General features: G+C 35.8%; 1 protein-coding gene across 5 annotated transcripts; it reads left to right on the plus strand.

The window, feature by feature from the left end:
• Window positions 1-6138: 6138 nt before the first annotated feature.
• Window positions 6139-23632, plus strand: LOC104119994 (uncharacterized). 5 transcript variants are annotated; one of them, XR_691571.4, is made up of 21 exons: window positions 6141-6514; window positions 6736-6861; window positions 7049-7216; window positions 7299-7382; window positions 7575-7625; window positions 8432-8488; window positions 8706-8788; window positions 10384-10507; window positions 10593-10652; window positions 11285-11527; window positions 13480-13563; window positions 13654-13801; window positions 15450-15577; window positions 18090-18137; window positions 18277-18407; window positions 18491-18573; window positions 19520-19623; window positions 20086-20156; window positions 21932-22230; window positions 22389-23261; window positions 23367-23632. XR_691571.4 is itself a non-coding variant. In XM_009631638.4 (20 exons), the coding sequence occupies exons 1-20, from the start codon at window positions 6245-6247 to the stop codon at window positions 22544-22546; spliced, it is 2520 nt and encodes an 839-aa protein (XP_009629933.1). In that variant the 5' UTR covers window positions 6141-6244; the 3' UTR covers window positions 22547-23320. The 5 variants fall into 5 exon arrangements, 1 of the variants encoding a protein (XP_009629933.1); XR_011414859.1 differs by lacking the exons at window positions 22389-23261; window positions 23367-23632 and adding an exon at window positions 20355-21004 and having other exon boundaries at window positions 6139-6514; window positions 21932-22114; XR_011414858.1 differs by lacking the exon at window positions 18090-18137 and having other exon boundaries at window positions 6140-6514.
• The last annotated feature ends 2030 nt before the right edge of the window (window positions 23633-25662 follow it).

The raw sequence follows: 25662 nt of genomic DNA on the forward strand, positions 1-25662 counted from the left end.
TAGATGAAACATGGGGTAAAGAATTCTACGTGTGAGTCTAAATAACTTTGTGAATCCTAAAATATTTATAATGTCATGCACGTGCGTGTAAATATCGTATCATGCATAGGTATAGGTGTACATAACATCATCAAGCCTCTAAGGGCATCCCACCATATCATCTCGGCCACTGTGGGTAAAATCATCAACATATACTAGCTGATCAGGTAGTGGTGTGTATATAACGCCTTAACCTTTTCTCATATCCCATATACATATAATATACGCGTATATAACGCCTTCTGGTCATGGGTCAATGTACATGTATTAATGCATGAAATGCATAAGAAATACGTTAATAAGATTTCTCGAATATCATAAAATTAATATTCCTTTCGGACAAACTTTATCAAATACGTATTTTTCCGGGACCCATGAACAGAGGATATAATAATAATTCACATGGGTAATCAAGAATATAGACACCCCTAGTATTTATATGGATAGAGTCATTTATGAAAGTTGGGTATTTTGCTTGTATCATTTGTATCATTTGGATCATGCCAAAAGGAAAGAAGGGATGGCTTTAACATACCTCAAGTAGTCAATGCAACTCAACAACAAGCTTATGACAACTAGCGCGACAACCCTATAACAAAAAAATGCGTGTACAATTTAGATGGCGGTAATATATTACGTATCTCAAACGATAACTCGATTCTAAAATAAAACGAGCAGCATTTCCCCTGATTTTATTGCTCCCTCAAGCCTATTATAGGTGAGATACAAACATAATATAATCAGCAACTCAAAACCAACCTAATTACAATCCGGGACTTTCAATACAACAAAACCCCCAAATATACCATAGTACATCCAACCAACAAGTTATCAATCAGCCTGTAACTACAACGACAAGCAGCCAACCTACTACCCTACCACATGTGGCGTTTCTCCACGCCCTTTTTATCCTTCCAAACTCCATAAATCAGCAGCACAATAGACAACCCAAAAGCAACACGAAACATCCCACAAAACAGTCCACTATAAGTCAAATAACTCGAACTCACGGCTTCTGATCACCGTCCCGTGAGGTCTAACTATTAGGAAACGAATTTATCAACTTTTCTTGATATTTTAAAGCTTAAATACAGAAATTAGGAATTTTTATTAACTATTAAATACATTCTAAAACTCAAACTACAAAGAAAAAGAGAGGCGATATAGCGATACTTACATCATAGGGATCGTTTTAATGTTATCGCTTCTTGATTTGGTGTCCGAGATGATAGTCTTGTTTGAAGTAATATTAGAGAGCTCAAGAACCTTTTATGGTGTCCTATGGTCAGATGCTATGTAAAATTAAGAGAGAGAGAGAGAGACGAGTTTAAAAAAATACATCAACTTTTGAAAAGTCAAAAGGTGCTAGCTTGGCACCCTCTGATTCGTCCATCTTCCGACGCTTATATCTTTTTATTCGGATATCGTATGAATAAACGGTTAAGAGTGTTAGAAACTAATTTCCAAGACCTTCAATTTGGTATATAATATATCCCAAAAGACCTCATATAGTACACTAAATTTATTTCTCAAAAATCTTTGTTATATGGCAAATTCTTAGTTGGTTTTTCCGCAACTTTAATCTGATTTTTCCCAAACTTTATATGTTTTATCCAAAAATCATATATAGTCATATTATGACTTTAAACTCATTTAAATCATTATTAACAAGTTTCATATTCATTATAAGTCACCTTGGGACGTACAGGGTGTAACATTCCGAATGTTGGAAATTGGGTTTTAAGGTTAATGGACTAAGGTTAAAGTAAGGATCCTCTGTTAAGTGGTGTTGTTGGGCTTATATAGATTGGAGTGACGTGGTATCACCCATGGTTATGTGTATGATGAGGGTATTTGGCGATTTGATGGCTTTGGAATGACTCTTGGTACGTTCGAGGACGAACATATGTTTAAGTGGGGGAGAATGTAACGACCCGGCCTGTCATTTTGAGATTTAGCGTTCCATTTGGTGGTTTAAGACTTTGAGTAACTTCATATTATGTATTATGACTTGCGTGTACAGTTGGTTTCGGTTTTTGAGCGATTCGAGATTAATTTGGAAGAATGATTCTCGTTTTAGAAGTTTTAAGTTGGAAGAGTTGACCAAGGTTTGACTTTTGGGTAAACGGACTCGAAATTGAGTTTTAATTATTCTTGTAGGTTTGTATGATGATTTTAGATATGTTCATGAAGTTTGGTTAAATTCCGATAAGTTTTGGATAAGTTTGGGTTGTATGGTGATTGTTTTCGGTTTCAATGTCGATTTGAGCATAAAGGTTACTCTATCGAGAAAACGGCCTTTGATTCGTGTTTCGACTAAATCATTATATATGTATCGTAATTTTGGAACCATATCAACTGAAATCATCAAGTTTCGATATAGTATGAGGAATTGATGGTCATTTACTAAGAATTAGGTTGCTAGATTTTTAAGATTAATTATGAAATTGCCACTGAATTCGTATTTAAAAATCTACATTATTTTTAAATATTGAAACCAACATATCTCCTTCATTATAAGATTAAATGGAGTGATTCAAAAGCCTAACTTGACTGGAATTTCATGAAGAATCCATGTTAGGCATCAAAACCGAGTTTTGGGGATCATTTTGCACAGCAAAAATAAGGCAGAACAGTTGTGCATAAGCATATAATATCGAGGGTTTGTTCATTTGGTCATATTTTGAGTTGGGGAGCTCGGAATTGGGCAAATGTGGAGGTTATTTTCACCACATGGATTGGGGTAAGTGTTCTATACTCAATTTTTGTTATATTTTATGAATTCATATTTACTCGGTTTTTGTTATTAGCTTGAAAGCTGTGATTGATGTTCATTTGGAATATTCATTTAATCACTCTCCGTGATGTTATTCATGCTTCTTACTCTGCTGTCATTGATACGCATATGCTTGGTGAGGAAGAGTGTAAAGCACGAAGGGTAATGCCATGCCATTTCATTTACATTATCATTATCTTATTTACATTATCACGTGAGGGTGAGAGTAAAAGCACAAAGGGTGATATCGTGCCACTTCATTTATATTATATTGTGAGGATGAGAGTAAAAGCATAAATGGTGATGTCGTGACATTTCATTTACATTATCATGATCTCATATATATTATCATGTGAGGATGAGAGTAAAAGCATGAAGGGTGATGCCGTGCCATTTTATTTACATTAACATGTGAGGATGAGAGTAAAAGCACGAAGGGTGATGCCGTGCCATTTCATTTACATTATCATGTTTTTATATTATCATGCGTTCATGACACGAAGGATGTTTCCGTGCAGGCGAGGACGAAAGACATGCATTATGTTGTGATATCTTTTCCTTGTGTATATATATTCAAGCCTTTTATCTTGAGTTATTATTGTTGCACCTATGTTTTCTATGTGACTTGTCATTGTTGTTCTATCTTTGTCCTCCACCTCAAATTGTAGTTGTATTATCTATGCCTTTTATCTGCTTAACTTGCAAATATCATGTTTTTCCTTCTTGTTTGTCATACTTACATCTATGCCATTCCTCACTCGTTGCACTTTCGTATAAGCCTTCTACCATGTTATATTCATGCCTTTTATTTGTTAGCTTATAAAGATCATGTTTTTCCTCTTTTTGTTATATCTACATTTAGGCCTTCTACCATGCGAGTTAGTAAAATTTATGTTCTTCTTTCCTAATTGCTGTCATTACTTCTATGCCTTCTACCTAGTTTGTTACCGTTGTCTATATGTACTGCATTGTTCATTATTTCTACCTGTATATTTCTACTTTGTCATTATTGTTATTAGTATTTCATTCACCTGATTAGTCCCGTTATACGAATATTTGATGAGAATGAGATAAATGCACGGAGGGTGTTGCTGTGCCATTTGATTTGATATCTTGAGTACATTTCTCACACTATGAAAGTTATGGATTTACTGTCGTGGTTTGTTGGTTATTGCTATAATGAAAGGATTGGTCGTGATATTGAGGAATGTAAATTGTGATTTCTTCTAGCAATCATTTATTGCTTCACATATTTGTTTCTTGTACTCTTTTCGGTTATGTTCTAGTATTGTTTTATTGCTAGTCTTCTGCACATGTTATATCAGTGAATATTTTTTAACTAAAAAGCCTCGTCACTACTTCACCGAGGTTAATCAAGATACTTATTGAGTACATGGGGTCGGTTGTACTCATACTACACTTCTGCACCTTGCGTGCAGATCTTGGAGCGGGGCTGCGGTGGATGGCGGGAGCTGACTCTGAAGATGTTCATGCCTTCTGAGTATGACCGCCACTTGTCCTTGGGTAGTTTTAGAGTTGAATTCGGTTTATGTATATTTCAAATAGAAGTTGTATTTATTTCATATCAGTTTTTACAATAATCCAGTCTTAGTAGCTCATGACTTGTACTATCAATCCTTGGGATATTATATGGAATCTAGATATATCATTTGTTAGTCACCTTTATTTTATTGGAATTGTGTTAACTGTTAATTGGCTGACATAACTGGTTGGGTTAAGAGCCATCACAACTAGTGGATTTTGGGTCGTGACAAGTAACAGTCAAAAGTATTAAAAATATTAATAATTGAACTAGCCGTTGAACCGGCCAGGTCTTGTTAACATATTCAAGATTGACATACCTTACCGGGTTGGACCGGTCCGGTTACCCGATAGTAAAATCTTCCCTGGCACAGGCCGGTTCACGTCCAAAACCCAGCCCTGCCCGCCCCTTACCACCGGGCCGGCCCGAGCCGGTCTAAAATCTGTCCGGGCCGGTTCGACCCCTTTGACAGGTTTAATATAACATCATAGATTGAGTGAACGCATTAGGTGTTTATACCAAATCGACCAATTTAACTTTAATAGTTAAAAGTTAAGGCGAGAATACGCAGGGCAGATCTAGCCTTTGATTCGTGGGTTCGGCCGAACCCAATAGCTTTGATCTAAAATCGTATTTATGTTAAAAATAACTTATTGAATAAATATGAATTATTAATGTAGAACTCAATAACTTAAAACTGATTAGAATTTTGAACCTGTAAACTTCAAATTTTGACTCGACCTCTAAGAATACGTATCAGTTAATCATGGTTACTTAAAACTTAAGGTGAAAATACACGTCACTTAGTATGTGTATAAAAAATATATTTCTTGTATTCATTAGTTTAATAAAAAAACACTCAATTCGAGTAAGTGTTTACTAAATGACATATTGTCTTTTTTTAGGGTGAGCTGACGAGATACCCTTATTCCTCTCTTCATTCAGCGAGAAGTTGCAAAAGGCCATTATAATCTACAACTAACTCGTCTCTAAATCACCATTTCGTTTTAACATCTTAATATTCATTAAAACTAATCCAAATAATGGGTTAAAAAGGTCAAACTAGCTGTCAGTACATATATTACAAGTTGCTTAATTTATGTGGAAGTGCGTTAAAGTAATCTTTGTTCTACTTGTACATGCCTTAATGCTTAAGATTGAATCTTTTGGAAATAATAATTTGGAGTGTGTTGTAATTTCGTTCGACTTAAGATAATTTACGGTCGGATGTTCTAATATAGGTCAGATAGTGCCTCTAACAAATTCCAAGGTACATATTCAACATTTTAATTGGTTGAGTTTAAAATGACGAGAGAATGACAAAAATAGAATATTTCTGGTGCAACTGTTAATTTTTTAACCCCGATAACAGAAGTGTTGAGAAAATAACCCGCGTTAGATTGTAAAGCATGCTCGCCAAAAATTTCAGCAAGTTATATAATTGTCAGAATGTGTCAAAACCTTAATGATCGCCAGAATTTTAAGCCACAATGCTGAAAAAATCATGACCGACCACAAAATTTTTAGCATTGTGCATGAATTCTTAGTGCTTCAAAATTTTGGTGATTGCTAGAATCAATTTCTAAAATTCTGACAAGCATGCTTCAAAATTCTATTTGGAGGCTATTTTCTCAAAACCTTTTTTAATGTGATCAAAATTTAAACAATCCTGAAAAGGTTCCTCCAGTGTAATTTTAGTAAGATGACATGGGTCGTGGGCTTAAATCTTGATCTTCAAGGCCCAATTGTTGCGTATTCGCGCGTAATGATCAATCTTACTGAAGTCTATCCCGTTTCGCGCACTCTCTCTCCCCGCCACTGGTGCTTCCGTCATTTCCTCTGGGCTCTGCAAATCATCTCTTTCCGAATAATCCATTTTCAAATACATGATGCTCCTTTCAATCTCACTGCTTCCCAATTCATCAGCCTCATTCGCCACCGTAGCATTTGCCGTCCCAAAAATTCAAAGTGTTTTCAGGCAGTCCATTCGATTTAAGGTCCATGCCTTCCTAAATAAACCACTGGACTCGAGCTCTGCACCTGCCTCTAATCAACCATCCATACTTGTCGATAGTCTCAGAGTCCTCGAATGGGACAAATTATGCGATTCCGTTGCTTCCTTCGCCGGCACTTCCTTAGGCAAAGTAGCTCTCAAGGTTAACTTCTCCGTGCAATTAATTCTCGTTGTACATATACCTAGCTCATTCGTGTACAAATATTCATGTATTATGTGCAATTTTATGTATGTGCATACTGTCTGTATATACATCTGTACATCGTATATGTAATACAATGTATATGTATACCTGTGTGTGTTTACAAAAGATATATGTGTATACATAATAATATATGATTCTCAAAGGAATTTGTGGTGCAGGAACAACTAGGGTACTTGAATCAAACATTTGAAGATAGTCTCCGACTCTTAGAGGAAACCAATGCCGCTGTTGAGATGAATAAGTACGGCGCCATGATGGAATTTAACGGCATTGATATTGAACTGGTAGGTTCTTAACTTTGTTTATTGTCCATTTATCCCTATGGTGTATATTTTGTTTTTAAAAAAAACATTAGTTTGTTTCTTAATAAATCGCAATGAACAAACTGGTGAAACTTATTGTAGTTCAATTTCCTTCTTAAATTGCGAGTGCTGAAAAATCATGTTGTCTGTTTCTTTACTGTTGTTGAAGGTCAAAACTGCCTTACAAGTTGCACACAGAGGTTTTCCTGTCAGTGGGACTGAAGCAATGAACGTTGTAGCGCTACTGCAGTTTGTTGAAATGTTGCAGTCAAATGTGAAATCAGCAATCAAGCAAGACGCAGAATGGTATCAGCGCTTTATGCCTCTCACAGAAATGGTAATATAATTTCAGTAACAATGAACTTGTCTAAAATTACGTATGGCGCGTTTATCTCCAATTGTTTCTATATCTACTGCAGATTATGGAATTAAACGTAAGCAGATCACTGGTGAGGTTCATACAGCAACTGGTCGATGAAGATGGTTTCGTCAAGGATTCTGCGGTCTGTACTCATTTTTGATGAACTGCTTGGTATTTCTGCAGTTTAACATTTTTGTAGCTTGTCAAAAGCCGTAACGTAAATCACTTCCTTGACATTTTGTTCTAATCTTCTGCCCACGTGCATTGACTCTGTTATTTACTATGGTTATATTTGACTTTTACTAGTCTTATTTGAATTACTTTATTGTTGTAGAGCTCTGCCTTGAAACAATCTCGTGATCAAGTGCGCCTGCTTGAACGAAAGGTAGAGTTCATTCTTTCCCCTTCTAATTGACTGTACGTCAGGGAAATTGGTGGGTATTGCTTTTCAGAAATTTCTTCCCCCTTCAAATATTTGCTTTAGAAATCTTTTATGCAAAATTCAATTTTTTTTCTGTATATTTCTGCTCTCGTTTATCATCTGTATATGTCGGTTCATAAGCATGATCTCTTTAGTCGGATTATATTTTAAAATAAAAAACTAGGGTTTAACTATCTTATCATGTGACATGCATAATCTTAAAATAATGGACTTAAGTTGTTATGTCGTTAATCCTTTAGTTGATGCAAAAGGAAGTCGGTGAATCTTTTGGTTGCATATTTGAGCTGACATCCTTAACATTCTTTTTGGTTATACATGGAGGCGGTAAGTACATTCTACCAACAACCTGTAGGTTGTTACCTGGGCGTATATCTTTTCATAGCTAAAATCCTCTTATTCCAGTTAGTAATTGTTATCAATTCATCTCTTTGTGGAGAAAATTACCATGCAGTGAGGCTGATGCAAGTTTGATCTGTTGTCTCTGGGTATGGAGTAGGCATGGTAATAAAGTTTGGTTGTTCTTTGGCACGAGAACATCTAGAAAATGATAGAGGGATTGCAGGAATTATTATCTTTAAGAAAAGCAGAAATTCTTACAAGTGTCAGGAACTATTTGCCACTTTGTTGCACTTCTGTTAGGGGAATACTCACATTGCTGATGGGGTGTGAGATTGGCTGTCCTTTTGATGTTTCCTGCCCCGACACTATCTGCTTGGACACTAACCTATTGCATTCTCTTGTATCTTCAGTTATACCAGTTGATGGAGAGCATAATCAGGAATGGAGTGGAAGAAGCATCTTCTATGGTAACGGCCTTTGTCCTATTCATTCAGTTCCAACTGCACAACTTTAAGTCACTCTAATAACCAACTAGTTTTCCACATATTATTTAGAAACTTGAGCTTTGAATGTGGTAATGAAATAAAACAGTTTCTCTACCTGAGAGTGTGACCTTAACGTTGGATGAGGGTGTGCCTTTCTGGATTTGTCATAGCACCTTGCTAACCTGATATATTTACTCAGGAAGTGAGTGAAATTGATGGCAGATTGTGCATTAGATCAGGATTTAATCAGCGAATGAGCTTTGAGGGACTACTGTTGTCCAGGTGTGTTAATATCTTAAAGTTTCCTCCCTTATTGGGGCTTATGTAAATAATTCTGTGTAATGTTTCTAATTTTTTGTGTCTTTTTCTGTCCCTATCTCGAAAGCTCTATGTTGGTAGAACATGCAAAGCAGAAGTTGGTGACATCATTTTTTTGATAAGTAGAAGTTGATGGCATCATAAATTAGGAAATGACATAAGCAAAGAATTACTGCTTTGAGTAAATTCCACAATTCATGAGGAACTTGTCAGAAGCTCTGCTGCTGAAATTGGGTTTGAATTATTCATTTCTTTCATTTCCTTCCTGCAGGAATTCCACAGTTTTATGGCGTCGTCATTCTACTGTTGAGTTATAGTGTGCTTGATATTTTGAAAAATAAAAACAGGTGCTTATTGAAAGGATGAGAAACACGAGCTTCTCAAAACCCTCTGATATGGCATTATCTAATGACCAATTCAAAATCAGTTCTAATTCTCTGAACTATTTGATAGCTATAAGATTCGTTGCACAAAAACTGGATAAATCCCTTTTACAAGTTGAAGACAAGCTATTAGGAAACTCCTGTAATGGCATTCAATCAGCTGTATAAAATTTGATCCTGTTAAAAAAAGTTTAAAATTCGATGTTCAGGTACTCCAGAAGTGCACCAAAAAAAACATGATATTTTCAATAGGGATGAGATGCTCTACTCTTTTAAGATCTGTTTCTTCCACTCCAAATTATTGTGGGATTACTAGAAAGTGCTGTGAAAAAGTTGCAAAAAGAAGAAAAAAGTGTCTCCCCTGACTTTTTTTTTAAAAATAGAGTCTACCCTGACTTTCTATACAAGAGTTTCTATGAACTGTAACAGGGTTTCATTGATGTTAAACAAAAAACAAGCACTCAGAAAATGCTGTGATTAAATCCAAAATTGTCGCGGGGTTACTTTCCAAACATCATCTCTCTTTTTTTAATGTTTCTTGTCCTGCTCCAGAAAGGGTTATTCACATTGCCTGGCATATCCAAGCGAATTCCCCTTGAATTAAGCATCATATTCCACTGTCTTGATGCAATTTCAAACTACCACATCTTCTTCTACTTGGCTACTCGGCAAGCACCAACTAGTGTGTTGGGACTTCTTTTTCTCAAATTGTATGCTGTAAGAATATGTAAGAATAGCTTGCAGTGCTCTTGTTTGCTCCAAGAAGGTTGACACTTGGGTGCTGTAGACTCCCAAAGAGCCCCCTCTGGAAAGTCCAGCATTTTCTTTTACAAAAGATTCAAGAGACAGTTCAATGGAGAGTTTCCATTTCCAGCAGCCCTTTCTTCTCCCTCTGATTCTATTAGCAAGTTGGTTATACATTATTGCATCTATGTAAATTCATTTATTTCACTTATTTAAAACAAAATAAGATATTATTCCCTCAGTTAAGCCTAAAAGTCGTAATTATTATATTCAGACAGTGCTTTCTTGGGCCATATAATATTTTACAAGTATTGTGGGGAAAAAAAGAACTGCTGCTAGTTCACCATGGATAAGTTTGACACTATTCACGTCATTAGTTCCTCACCTGTATAGTATTATCCATCATCTCTGAGTGGTGATAGTCAATTTCAGTGCTTCAGGTACTGGAAGTGTTGTAGAACCTCTCTCAGCAGTTCCAATGAATGATGCACTCCAGCAAGCCAAGGCATCTGTGGCAAAGGCTGAAGCTGATGTGCTCTTGAAGATAGCACAGAAGGTTTTGCTTAACTTATGCTTCTCGCTCCCCCCCCCTCCTGTTGTCTTATATGGATATTAACCAGTGGTTTCTTATTTCTATGCAGATGCAAGAAGAAATTGATAACATAGAAAGCATTTTCAGCATTATGGTTAGGCTAGATGTGGTAGGTTCTATTATTTCGTTTTCGATTATGTTTTCTTCTGATTTCTGTACTTCATTTAAAAGACGATCTATATGATTATTTGATACTATATATGGTACCCAAAACGAGCTTCACATCGGTTGGAGATACATTTTGAAATGGGTTTATAAGGCTCTGAATCCTATACTATTAACAACTTCAGCTTAAGCTTTTGTGTTAAGTGAGAAAGAGATCTAGTTGGATGAACAAGGATGAAACACTATAAGTTGTTCAGTGGCCAGAGTTGCGGCATCCAACAATTGTCCTGTTATACCTTACTGATTGAGTACTACTTTTTTGAGCAGATATATTATGCCGATTGTTACTTTTGCCATTTCTTTATAAAATGTCATAATATGACTGGTAACATCTGAATAATTAAAAGTTCCTAGAAATATTTATTGCTCCTCTTTATTCTTTTGTTGTTTCTCCAACTCGAAGATGTTTGACATTGGTGTCTGAGGCCTTCCAATTTAATGCTCTTTGATCTATTATGTCGAGTAGAAAATTGTTCACAAGTTGACCACTTAGTCGGATTTATTTGATGTCACGTATATTTAGTGTTTATTTTATTTTGTTCTGTTCGTGTTTCATTGTCATTCTCATATCCATAGATCAACGCAAGAGCACGATATAGTCTTGCATTTGGAGGTGCTTGTCCAGACTTATATTTGCAACAAGATAAGGATAGCTTTGCAGCTACTGATGCTTCGTTGGAAGCAAGAGCCTCAGTGGCATTGCATCCTACACGGAGGAGATGGACAGTGTATCTACCTAAAGCTTATCATCCTTTATTACTTCAAAAGCATCAGCAGGCTCTACAGAAGGCCATGAAAGATGTCAAGAATGCCAATGCGGTAAGTCACTCTCCATATCACATGCATATGGAACACAGAAAAGTGTTAGATTCTCCTAGCACTTCAAAGGTGCCCTCTTATAGCCTGTCTTTGAAACATGGACAGCTTGCAATATAATCTGGTCGTACTTGCATCAGGCCATCTCTCTTTATGGTGGTTTTTATCTTATTAGATAAAAAAGAATATCCATAAGTTCCCTACATGAATCTCCTTCCATTTGAGTCGGAAGCTAAAAGAGTGCCGAGATTATAGCCGAGTCTCATGAAGTATATAAAGATTTTCTATTAAAAAATTCATTAATTTATCATCACTGCTTTTGTGCCAATGGACCTCCTTTTGGATTTAAGCATTAGTGATTTGTGCGAGTGGTTAGGATTTAGTAAGATGACGCCTTAGTCTTTTCTCTTTTAACGGTGGGATATGGCTTTTGGTAAGCCTGTTCCACTTCCATCTCTTTTTTTTTGAGATGGTAACATATTGTATATTATAATAAAATCAGTACATAGGTTGTACTGAAACCATATTTGTAGCCAAAAGAAAAAAACTTGGTCCTCAGGCCTAACAAGATTCTAGGACGTCTAGGATTGAAACAGTATGTTCTGCGTAGATCTGTTTACACCAAAAGCAAAAAAGCAAAACACAAGTAAGCTTGATCTTCTGCACAGAGTTTCTTCTATCCTCAAAACATCTGGAATTCCTTTCTTTCCAGATTGTCCACCAAATACATGCTGGGATAGTTCTCCATCTATCTCTGTCTCTTGTTCCAGTTCCATCTTCATCCCAACTGAAAAGAACTTCAGTAATCTTACTAGACATTGTCCAAGCTATGCCCCTGAGATTAATAAAGATGTCAGTTATCTTGCAATGTAAAAATAGATGGCTAACTGTCTCAATATCTTCTCCACATAAGTGACATCTTGAGCACAATTGAATCCCTCTCTTTATAAGATTGTCTTGTGTCAGAACAGCCTCCTTTGCTAGTAACCAAGAAAAACATGCTACCTTATAGGGAATCTTGATTTTCCATATATGCTTCCAAGGCCAGTTATTAATCTGTTGGTTAGCTTGATTCAGGATCTTGTATGCTGCATTCACCTTATAGATGTCACTGTTATTTCCCTGCCACCTTATTGTGTCCACCCCACTCTGTAAACCTATGAATCTTTCCAGATGTTTGTAGAAGTCAGTCATTCTAGCCACCTCCCAATCATTCAAACTTCTTCTAAAAACAAGTGTCCATCCTTGGGGGACCACATTTCAGCTACTGTGTTGTGTTGATGTTGTGCCAGAACATACATATGAGGGTATCCTTTAAGCATCCATCTCCCAACCAGTTATCTTTCCAGAAGGAGGTTTTATTGCCATATCTATTCCAATTATTATCTTACATGGCCTCCTTAGAGTTGACCTTCTTTAACTAAATAATGCAACCTTTTTTTATAAGGAAAAAAAGAGGTTGCATTATTTAGTCAAGGAAGGTCTACTCTAAGGTGGCCATATAATGCAACCTGTGAAGTTCATGAAGTCTGAGGGTGAGCCTGGTGGGAGTTCCTAGAAGTGGAAAGTGGATCTCGGTGGAATTTCTTTTGTATTCCTTTCAAATGGTTATAGGTTTGATAGAGAACTTTAAGAAAGTTTTGTTGGGATATAAGTTGTTAGAGACTCTAACTGGATGAAACAGTTACTGCTGCTGTTAACATCTGCGAATAAATTTATATAAGCCTTACTAGAATTGTCAATCTAGAGATGCCATGTCAATGCATCATAACAGCTAGATGCTTTGCAATGTTTTGAATAGCCTTTCTTCTCATACTCTATCATATGTCAGCTCCGTTTGCTGTATTCTCATAGCAGTTTTATGGATTCTCATTGTTGTGATAACTTAGGGTTGATTTTCACTTAGTTGAATAACTTTGAGTTCACAAAGAGTTCGGTTGGTGTTTTGTGTATAGGAAGTTAGGAGGAGGAAGCAGCAGGGAGAAAACATTATTTTGAGAGAAGAAACCAATTCGAATTTACAGTCCTTGGAAGCAAAGGTAATATTTTGAACATGATCACTGAATTTGATGGTGAATGCAAAATTTCCATTGTAGATTAATGAGGTACTTTTTACCTGTTGACTTCAGGTTGCTAAGTTGAAAGAAGAACCTCCAGTTCCTGTTGACATATATGTTGCTCACAACGCCCGAGTTTTGGTTATAACTGGTCCGAATACTGGGGGTAAAACCATTTGCTTGAAGACTGTGGGTTTGGCTGCTTTGATGGCAAAATCTGGTCAGCACAAATACTATATATTTACTTTGTTCATCAAGTCAACAACTCACAAAATGCAAACTTTCCTTAACCTCAATATATCTACTAGACATTATATAATGAAACATCAGAAGTCATCAGTTACCAGTATCTTATACAAAGAGGTAATTGAGCACCTATCAAAACAGGAAAAAAGAGAGGTAGTTTTACTTACTTTCCCAAGGTAAGTTACAGCTAATTTTCCAAGTTATGACTTTCTTTCTCTTATTACTCAATGCCTGTAAACTTTACCCCGTCAGACTAGTTAACAGTCCACATGATCTCTTTTAATGGGTGAAATAGTCAATCAAGACCAACCTTGCCCGGATCTGAAACATCTTAAGTTTGTTTTCTTCTGTTATTACTCTTGCAGTCATCCTTCATTCGTTAATTTCATTTTGCTCACTCTTCAGCAGGACCATCAGTATAGCCAACCTAAACTGGGGTACAAAAATTGTATACATGCCTGACATCCTGTCCATCTTCATTTCTCTGCCTTGATATTATCCTAATATTGAATTAGCATTTCTGCCAAATGATTATTGACAGTTTCTCTTGGCCATGTTTCTCGTTCCTCCAGAAATCACATGCTACCTATACTAGCGCACCTCGACTATTTCATGAGGCACATGCATCCTCTGACCAGTACATGTTTTGGATAACTCTGCTCACAAAAGGCTTAAACAGATGGGAAAAAAATCACCTAACTTTTTCTTCCCCTATTGGGATTTGATCCCTGGTTCCCATGATCTTCATTCCAGCTTCGTTGACCGTTAGGCTACACCGTTGGGTGCAGCTTTGCACCTAACTTCATTGTTACTGTCTCTCTCTCGACTCTTCATATCACACTTTATTGGCACTGCCTAATTTCTGTATGAAAATCATCTTTGATAATGATAAAGTCACTAATCACATCAAGCTCTCTCAGTACATTTTAGAGGTATAATGAGAAAAGGAAATAAAGCAGGCGATTGCTTAGCAGAATTATGTAATTAAACTTATATTGTGGTGATAGAAGAAGTGCTGGTCCACAAATTGTGGTTGATATTATAACTTCTGATATGCATAATAATCATCTGAATGAAGATATTTCTATTTGAGTAGCTTTTTATAGCTGGTCATATAACTTATGCGAGATTACTTTTGGGAACCTCAAGTACTAATGCTTAATCCTCAACTCAAAACCAACTCTTGAAGGAGGTGACTTTATTGGTCTTTTAGCTTGAAAGCATCTGAAGTTGAATGCCACCGAGTTGGGATTAGTGTTGATTGTTGACTCGTGAAAAAATACTTAGAACTTTTGCCTTTTTTCCTTTTTAAGAAAGTTTGCTCTCAAGTTGAATCGCCTAAGGTGAGCATCATGTATTCAGAACGAAGAAAACGCTGTTTTCTCAAATTATTATCTATATATTTTTTCCTATGTTATTTCAACTTTGTTATTACCATTATTTCTTTTTTGTCATCCTACGATTTCTGTTATGATTTATTCAAGAGGCGCTTATTTCAGTAAGCATATTAGTAGGTAGTACGTTTTCTGAGAACAAAAACTCTAGGTGTTGCACTAAAGTACTTGTGTTTATGTGATCTAATATTGAAGTGCATAACTTTTATAATCGCACTAGATTTGCAGGTCTTTATGTGTTAGCATCAGAACCAGTGAAGATCCCTTGGTTTGATTTTGTATTTGCTGATATTGGTGATGAGCAGTCCTTATCCCAATCACTGTCTACCTTCTCGGGGCATCTGAAACAAATTAGTGTAAGTTAAATGAAGTTCCCTCTGGAAATTTTGGCTTTTCCTTTACTAGCCTGACATGATGTAGCCGAGTAGATTTGTTGCTGCTTACCCTTTTCCTTGAGGATGAACATTTGAAGCTATATAAAATCAAGAAATTATCTAGATTGTACATGTATAAAGGCCCTTGTTTAATTTAAATATCGACCACCATCCTGGTATATGCTCTGTTCCTCTAGTGTAGGAACTATAGATCTGGTTTATATTGCAGCTCTCCAGGAGCAAACCACACGCATAGTAATAATGCGAAGAAAGTGAGCAGTGTCAGCTTAGGTACCCATGTTACATTACCTAAACCTGGTAACTTTTTAGCATGGAAGTTCTTGTCAAATAAAGGGGGAGAGAGGAAGGATTCATTTTGTTTGTTTGAACTCTCAGCAGGTGATTGTTAATTTCAGACAGTCGACTGATTGTGGATAAATGAGGAGCTTGTCTAGTGTGTAGACATTTGTCAAATTTGCTTTTGAACATGAACTGAGAAATTAAACTTTTGCTTGCATGCTACAGTTCCCATAGTGATGCATTGCACCTGCTTTCAGGTGTTATGTGAAAGTGAAATGAAAGCCGGGTTGCTATCAAGTGAAGAAAAAGGGACATAAGACATTTTAGGTATTGAAGGTAAAATTATACCACGAAGTAGCATTGTAGGCCTTCCAAGCCAATTACTGATGGTGACAGAGGGACAGTTAATATTGCTAGGCATAAGATGATGTCATGGAGCTAAGCAAAAGATATACAGGATTAATATGCGCTAAACTATTCCATATGTGAATATTATACCAGCTGTATTACATGGATTCTGGCAGAGGATGTTTGGTATATTGGTAGCAAAAGATTTTGGCATAATGAATCTGCTGATTTAAGAGTCAAAATTGATAATGAAGAAATTGAAGACGTAGTCAAGATAGTACCTGTGGAACAGTGGCGAAGCCAAGAAATTCAATAAGGGTGTTCAAAGTCTATTTTTTAATCAATAACAAGTAATATTTTACCCTAGTACATAGTATAATTTTTCGGCGAAGGGTGTTCAGTTGAGCACCCTTGGCCATACATAGCTTTGTCCTTGCTGTGGAAAGTAGATTCATATTTGAAATGGTATGAGCTTAATCAAGGAAGGTGTGTTAATCCACCTATTGAGAAAAGGGATATTACAAGAAATGAATAGGAAGAGCCAAAGAGGAGGGTCCAAAGTTACAACCGATATAGCTGTACTCCCTCTGTTCTGAATTTCACTTACATAATTCAATATTTTGACGTTCAAGTTGATTACACTTGTCATCATTTCCAGTATGGTGGTTCAAGGACTTTGTTTTCTTTTTTTAAAGAAAAAGAATACTTTAGAAATTTATAAATGATAAAACTGTCAGTATCTGAATTCAAAATATTGGAAGGTGTTTGATAACTTAGGGGCATATTAGTCTGTCAAAAGCTAACTAGGTTGAATGAACTGGGACAGAAGGTGAAAGAAAACATTAGATAATAACTTTGGCTAAATAGTGAACATCCCTGGATGGAGCTGACAGAAAAAAAAAACAGATTATCTGTTAGTGATATAAAGAAGATAATGCTTAGCTGACTGGCATGTTATATCCAAGCTGTAACCATGCAGATGGACTAAGCATTCTGTATTGCTACCGTGTATACTTACTGAATCAGTTGATATAGTTATAAGATCCTTAATGTTATAATAGGTTGTTTCTGCTTCCTAGGGATTCTTTAGCATCTCGCACAGGAGGCCTGTTGTACCAGGCTATCAGCTACATTGATGGATTGATTTAGCGGAATTTGGCTCATAGTACTTTAATGATTGTATGGGGTGCTAAATCTTTGTCCAATATTAGATTATTTGTTGTCCATGATTCTCGATGCTTTTGCCAAAAAAGAAAAAAGAATTAGGAAAGCTTGACTCCCTTTTCAAATGCTCTTTGACTTTCTTTTCCTAAGGTCTTCTTTTTCCCGAGGTCAATATTCAAACTAATCTTAGGAAATTTTGAGGTCGAATCTTTAATGCAAAATGTAATACTCCCTCCGTTCCAGTTTATGTGAACCTATTTCCTTTTTAGTCCGTTCCAAAAAGAATGACCCCTTTCTAAATTTGGAAACAATTTTGCTTAAACTTACAATTCTACCCTTAATGAGTAGCTTTTATAACCACACAAATACTCTGGGCCCCTTTTTGACTTGTTTAGGACCACAAATTCCAAAAGTCTTCATTTTTTCTTAAACTCCTTGCCCAGTCAAACAGGTTCACATAAATTGGAACGGAGGGAGTATAAGCTTAAATTTACTGTCACCATTCTTGATCAAAGACAAATCCAATTCAGTGCATTTATCAATTAGTTGAACTCTTGAATGAGTCTCTACTCTTTAGTGATATTATTGGCAATTATTCTCCAGCTACAGTTAATGTCATTTGAAGTGTTCCTTTAAATCCAAATGCAAAAATTTTATATAATTTTTTTGTCCAAATCTGCAGAAAATCCGGTCTCACTCAACAGACATGTCACTTGTGCTATTAGATGAAGTATGTACTGGGACTTCAGCAGTTATTCATTTGTTCTTTCAGAGGCACAGCCATATTGTTGCTATGAACAAGTAAAATTATTCATGGAAAGTATGGACATTTTCCTTCGTAAAGAAAGTGTGTATTCTTTATCTTGTAGGTAGGGGCGGGGACAAATCCTCTAGAAGGAGCTGCACTTGGGATGTCATTACTGGAATCTTTTGCAGAAGCTGGGAGTTTGTTGACTATAGCTACAACACATCATGGAGAACTTAAAACCCTTAAATACAGGTGCTCAATGCTAAGATGGAGCTTTTATATGAGACAAAAGACTCACCTCCTCTAACATCTTGGTGCTACAATGAACTTGACAGCAATCATGCCTTTGAAAATGCATGTATGGAGTTTGACGAAATGAAGTTGAAACCAACCTATAGGATTCTTTGGGGAATACCAGGTTGTCCTTGTATCCATGTGCTAGTTTCTTGATTAGCTTGGAGTTTCTTACCTATGACTAATAATAGGATGTCATGTTACTTCTGTGGTGAAAAGAAGAGAAGAAATACTTCTTACTTGGGCTTAGAAAAAAAAAAAGATGATACCTCTTTGGTCTCAGATCAAATATTTCAGGGTCACAATCTCAATGTCATAAAGTATTATTGAAATGCAGTTTTCCTATTTATTATACTTCTCTACTGTTATACTTTAGCCTGTTGTTGAAAACCTATACACTTCCAATCATCAACAGATATTCCTCAGATAACCCCGTTTTCATCTCATCATAGAAATAGTACCAAGTAAAACCATGGTATACTCTCTAATCAATCAATTTGTACACTGTTATTTAATAACCATGGAGTTTTGGGATTGCACTGTCCTGTACAAATAAATATGCAGATATTCTATGATAAATTGTTTATTCTGGTTCAAATATACTTTGCACTATCACATATGTAAATACTCACTCCATCTCCAAAAACTGGACCTACTTAGTAGTTGTAGAGTCAAGAGCGAGCTTGTTTCATCGCGATCCTTTTATTGTTTCTTGTATTTTGAACTCTTGCATATGTGTTTAAAATTTCTTCTTATGCAGTTTCCACATCTGCACAATTCAAATTAATAGACATTTGAACTGGGACTGGGTTAAGCCGATGCACTCCATATTCAGTTACCTTTTTATGTGACCGGTGAAAGGGCCAGGGGTGCAATGACAAGAGAAATCAGGGATAACTGCATATTGTATTATCAATTGACAAATTTCGGAGGATATTCTCTCCATTCATGGAATTTTTAAAAATCTACAATAGATAGTTTTTGATGCTTTGATGTCTTCTTAACATTAGGTGATCTTGTCATTGAGTTTTTTGGTAGTATCTCTTATTTTCAGACTTCTCCAACTGCAGGACGTTCAAATGCGATCAATATAGCCGAAAGGCTCAGGATACCTGATGTCATTGTGCACAAGGCTCGTGAACTTTACGGAGCTGCTAGTGCAGAAATCAATGAGGTACTTGCATATGATACCATTAACTTTGTATTCAGGATTTGATACTTGTAATTGATAAAAGATTTGCGTGTAATCTTAGTAGTCTGCCTTATATCGCTAATGTGCACATATCCTTTAATTTTTGTTCCATATATAGATGGCTTACCAAGATCCTAGATTTATTGCCACTCTGTAGAAACATCTGTACCAAGAAATTTGCTGACCTTTGTTTAGCTTCTATTGATTTTGGTTTCATTAATAATTTCAATTGGTACTGGAAATTAAAAGTTCCTTTCTTATCTTATGCACTAGTGTTAGAATTATGCACAAGAAAAGGATTTAGTTCAAACGCAATGCAAGTAATTCCTTATGACATCATATTTGCGCATCTGAACATGCATGAATTTTCTTTTTCTTTATCACTTCGATTTGTAAAGACTAGCAAGTGCTTTTCTCAGAGGTTTAATTAACATTGTACTGCAGGTTATACTTGACATGGAGAGATTTAAGCAGAACTTTCATGAGCAAGTTCGTGAATCACAACATCTTCTGAAGTGAGGATCCTTTGCTTACCTTAGCTGAATTGGCATGAAATTTCATCCAAAAAGCAATCTCCACTTTAATGCTGAATTCCATATAGCCTCAGAATTCACCAAAATAGATTTATCCTCCTCATGCAGTAGTTTTGGTCGTTGAAACTGTTTCAAGATTGATTTGGTTCCATTATAGATCTCAATTTCTCTGCATGGTAGGTATTTAGCATGAGGATCTGATCCAACCTAATCAAGGAGAAACAAGTTAATGGAAGTAAATCACGCACTCTATGGCAATCAGATACCCTGTCCCTTGGTACTGGGATAGCCTAATACTAGTTGGCATCTACCTGAATCTAAGATGCTAGAATGAGATAAGTGTGTGTGTGGATAGAGAAAAAGGGAAGATATGGGGTAGTAGAAGGTAATTGAAATATGGTAACTACGGTAATTCTCACCTGCAAAAGCAGGGAAATAGCGATAAAAGTCTGGCTTGGTCTGCATAAGAAGAGTGCAAATCATGAAAGTTATGGTGTTGGGGGGCAGTAGTTGGTGGAATGTTTACCGGTGGCGGATTTGGTGGAAGTTTGATGGAAAGGGTTTCAGGTTGAGCTTGATTTATGGTCTGTTAGATATACTGATGGTGGCCGGAAAATTTTGTGAAAGCAGTTCTAATCAATGCTATTACTAGAATTCCGCTGTTGCATTTTACATTCAATTAGTTTCACCATCTTGAATGAAATCAGCAAGAAAGAATAAAGGAAAGAGAAACATAGAAAGCCAAGGAAAGTAAATGAATTGTTTCCAATGTTGGAAAGTGTGGAATTCCTGTCCAGTTTTGTGTGCCAGTGGCTCTTGTAAGCACAAAGGTTAGATTGTCTGTCTCGTTAATCATAGATTCATATCCTACAGTTCTTCAATGTATGAGTAATAGTTAATACCATTGCATCCTTATTCATAACATTTAGGATTAGAAAGAAACAAAGAAGTTTAGTACTTGCATGATGTAATTAGCAATGGTGTTTGTCATCTGTCAATATTAATCCCTTCTAATTTTGTCCACTTGAAAAATAATCTCCTTTACTTTCCATCTGAGATACCAGACAAGGAAAAAGGGTAAATACTTCCAGAAGGGAGGAAATCCATCAACCCCTCCATTCTTCATCCTTCCCCCTTTTTGTTAGGATTTCCTTTTGGCTGAGGCAGAAAAGGAAAAAGGAAGGGCGTGATGATGATTGTACCTTGTCCCTTTACTTGCACTAAGTGGATCTCTCTGTTCCCTTTCTAGTTGACTGGCATGTATGTAGAGGAAAATGGAGAACCTCATTTTCTAATAAGAAATTTGTTTAACAGGGAGCTGCTGCTCAGTTGCACGTTCTCACCGTCTTATTATATGTGACGGTATTTGATTACACAGTGTGTAAGATTTTAATTTGACTGATTGCATTAGTGATAGTGGAAGAAAAATATTAAATGATGGTTGAAAAGTTAGTTTGATTGGAAAGGCATCATATCAAAGTTCAGATTTTAAAACTTCCTCTTTATAGAAATAAGTTGGAACTTCGTAAAATGAAAAGAGTGTCATATGAATTGAAACAAAGGGAGTAACTTCATCTGATGGGGATCTCTGCTGGTCCTTTACAGTTTTAGAAGTTTGCTATGATTTAGAAGATTTCACATTTCATTTCTTCAAGGATTGTGTTTTAAGGAAGCCTTTAGGTCTTTTTTCTTGCAGTAAACTGATTATTGAAAATTTACTTTCTCACATGTATTTGTCCTCTGTCGATTTGGTTTAGGCTCACTAGAGGTCTCCATAACAAGTTGCTTTTAGCCAGAAAGAAAGTGAAAGAACACAGCATTAATCAAAGATATAGAAAGGTACATGAAATATCTGAGGCAGCAGCAGCAGCACGATCTTCCATTCACAAGATAGCACGAGAATATCGTGCAGTTTCAAGTCAACCATCCCAGAAAATATTGGAAAGTAATGGACACACATCAGCTACGAAGAGTGAAGCTAAAGAGGAAAAAAGTAAAATTTCAGAGGCTACTTCTCCTGTGTTCTCTGCCAGTACATCCAGGTTACCTGTTTCAGGTAACATAACATTCCTCTTTTTTTTCTCCTTTTTTTTCTTTTTTGAGGTGATCATCCATTTTTTGTCAACGGTTTGCGAGCTTATATTATGTTTCCTTTATTTTACATGGGTCAAATATCTACAACTGTTGGTAATTATTGTTTTGCCTATGTTGCAGAAAGAAGGAAACTTCCAAGTGTTGGTGATTCAGTCCTTGTTCCTTCACTTAATAAGCAAGCTTTAGTCCTAAAAGTGGATCCTTCTAGAGAAGAACTATTAGTACAAGCTGGTAACATGAAGCTTAAGCTTAAATTAACAGATGTATTGGCCAGGTAGGCTTTTCACATCTCCCTCATGCAGTAAGAAGTATCCTTGGGACTGGCACTTGAAACCCAGTTTCTCGCCACCTCTCAATTGGTATGAAAGAACAGTTAGGCTTGCTAAACGTGGAGTAAGAATGGTTGATGGGTATATGTTCTCACTATTCCGTTTTAATAATAAATTAGTGCAGTAGACTGCGGACATATTTGAATAGCCCGAGCATTTTTTTTTTTTTGGGGGTCATAAGGTGTCAAGTGCTAAAGAAACATCCGTCAACCCTTACCTGAGCTTATATCCAGTTACCCGAGATGTATGCCATGCTATTTGACTAGGTACTTTTACCATTGAGATCTTTTCAATGAGGAAATGTACTCAAAGTTTGCAGCTGCGCCATTCTCATGATGTTTTGGCGTTTTAAAGGGGGGAGAAGGTTCCTTCAAAGAATATGCCCAATGTTAGTAAGCAAGCAATAACTTCTAGCAAATACACATCGTCACATGCGAGGCAGCGTGGCAGGGCCAAATATGGAACTTTGCTGAGGTTGCTATGTGGGTGATGCCAACGTTGTGGGGAACTTCTGATTGGTCCTCATTCAGTACTTATTGGTTTGAGCTTGTCAAGTCAACTGCTAGATTCTGATTTCTGAGTAACATTATCAATTCTTTTGCACTAGGTTGCTTAGTTGCCTCGGCAGTTGTGTGTACTTGTTAACTCCGTTGTCCGCAAAAAGGTACAGAATTTTATACTTTCCACTTCCCTAAATGATATTAAAGCTACCTAATTAATATAGTCGCTATTCCCTGTCTCCACCTTTAATATTCGATTTTGACTGCAGATGAAGAGTGTGAAGTCCTCACATGCATAGTCGTCGGTTTTACTTCAATTAGGTAATTACTCATTAACCTAAATGCCTGGTGACGACTTGGAGCATACGTTTTGTATGCCCTAAAACAAATGTATGCTAAAACAATATAAGCAGCAAAAATGTATGCCCTGCATTTCGATAATATGAGACTTGGAGCATACGTTTTGTATTCAAGGTTCTGCCATCACATAAATAAAAGAAGTGCAACTTGGATTGCGAGGCGACGTTCTTAACTGGAGTACAGAAGAGATTGAGGAATTCCGTCTTATTCTTCTACCTAAGTGTAGCTCTTAAAAGTACAGAACATAACTGAAGCACATTACTGAAGGTACACAAACATCAGTTCGATGCAACTTGGATTGAATCTAAACCGCTCTATCTAAGGACCCGTTTGGCCATAGATTTTGCCAACTTAAACTTGGTTTTATTTGGCAAACACATGTTTGGCCATAAATTTTGCCTACATTTTAGTCAAATCACAAGTCCCAAATCCCAAAATCAGCTCAATAGCTGGTTTTGGGCCAAAATATCACTATTATATTTTTTAAAAATTGTTCCAAACTTTTGTATTTTTTAAAAGAGCCCACCATTTATTATTTTGTAACGATGTTGCTTCGTCTTCTCGGTCATCTGATGGTGTATCATGTAATTCATTATAAAAATGATAATTTTGTGTCAAATTTATTTATGTTCAGGACTATGGTTTGCGATAATATAATGAATGTTATTGATAATGGTACTGTTGGGTATTTGTGATAATTTTTAGAATTTGTAGGTATAAGTCATGTTTCATGTTTTTCCAAATCAAACTTTACCCAAAACAGATGTTCAAACACATTTTCATCTTCAAACCAAACTTCACCCAAATCAGATTTTTCAGAATAAATTTGAAAATCTATGGTCAAACGCTAGCTAAGTTTATTCAAGATTTTCAGCTGCGCCAATATGGCCGATGCTAGTAATTCCATTGTCACATGCGACTGCGAGGCAGTGTGGCCAAAATATGGGATTGCTCTGTCGATCCTATCGTGATGGAGAACTTCTGATTGCTCGTCGTTCTGTCGCTCTTACATTTATTTGAGTATGCCAAATTTGACAAAAGTCAGCTGCTAGATTCTGAGTGACATTATAGTCCATTTATTTGCGCTAGGTTTGCTTAGTTGCCTCGATAGGTGGGTACTTATTTACTCCTTGTCTAACAAAAGGTAGAGAATATTAGTATTATACGTACTACTTACCACCATTCCGTAGATGAAGTTGACATCAACCTAATTGATTAATTAGTCGCGCAATATTTCCTATTTTTATCTTTAACTAGTAAATATTTACGACATGATATTTTTTCTAATACCTAAATATTAAAAGAGTTGCCGATAGTAGACAATTTTGTATCTCCATCTCAATTATTTTTTAAAAATTTCTAGTTGATACGTTTAGTAAAGTACTTCTATTTTCACAATTTAGGAAATTTAATAAGTCTATATATAAGTAATATTTTACTTTTCTTTACCTTTATAAAAAGATAAAAAAAAATAGTTCTAATTCTTGAAATACCAACAAAAATAAAAGCAAAAACAACTTATCATTTACTACTTCCCATTACCTTGACATTTTTGAATTCCCCGTCTCCCTTTTTGTCATTTTTCTTGTTGATAATCTACCTTTGATTTTTTTAAAATCTTTTTTTCTATCGTTTTTTATTTTGATATTTTTTTTCATGTACTCCTACCTTATATTTATTTTAATTAATTCCAACATTATCTTCCCGTTCCCACCTTTTCTCAGTTTCTTTTCATTTTTTTCACCTTGCTTTCCTTTTTTTTTTTTTCTTCTTCCTTTCTTCTCGTACTCATATCATTCAATTCATCCAGCAAAATAAAAAATCGATATCCTTCCTTAAATAATGTAAGTCAAATCCCCTTTCTGCTCTTACTAATTAAGTCATTATATCTCTTGATCAATTTTTTCGTATATTATATTTTTATTATATAAAAAAAAAAGTCAAAAATCACTTTGTAAGTAATCTTAATTATACCTCTCACTCATCCTTTCTCACACACATCTCTTTATAAAAGTAATCTGATATTAAAAATAAAAGTTAGACATTTAAATGTTTAACAAAATATAGTATAAGTTGTATCCAAAATACACTTTTTTTTTTCTTGTTTCATTTCTTTTCTATTATTTCACACTCTTTAATTCTTCCATAAAATCAGAAATCATTATCCTTCCTTAAAAAACCAAATCAACAATCCCCTTCTTACCA

Source organism: Nicotiana tomentosiformis, chromosome 3 (assembly GCF_000390325.3).
Source record: "Nicotiana tomentosiformis chromosome 3, ASM39032v3, whole genome shotgun sequence".
Classification (NCBI taxonomy): domain Eukaryota; kingdom Viridiplantae; phylum Streptophyta; class Magnoliopsida; order Solanales; family Solanaceae; genus Nicotiana; species Nicotiana tomentosiformis.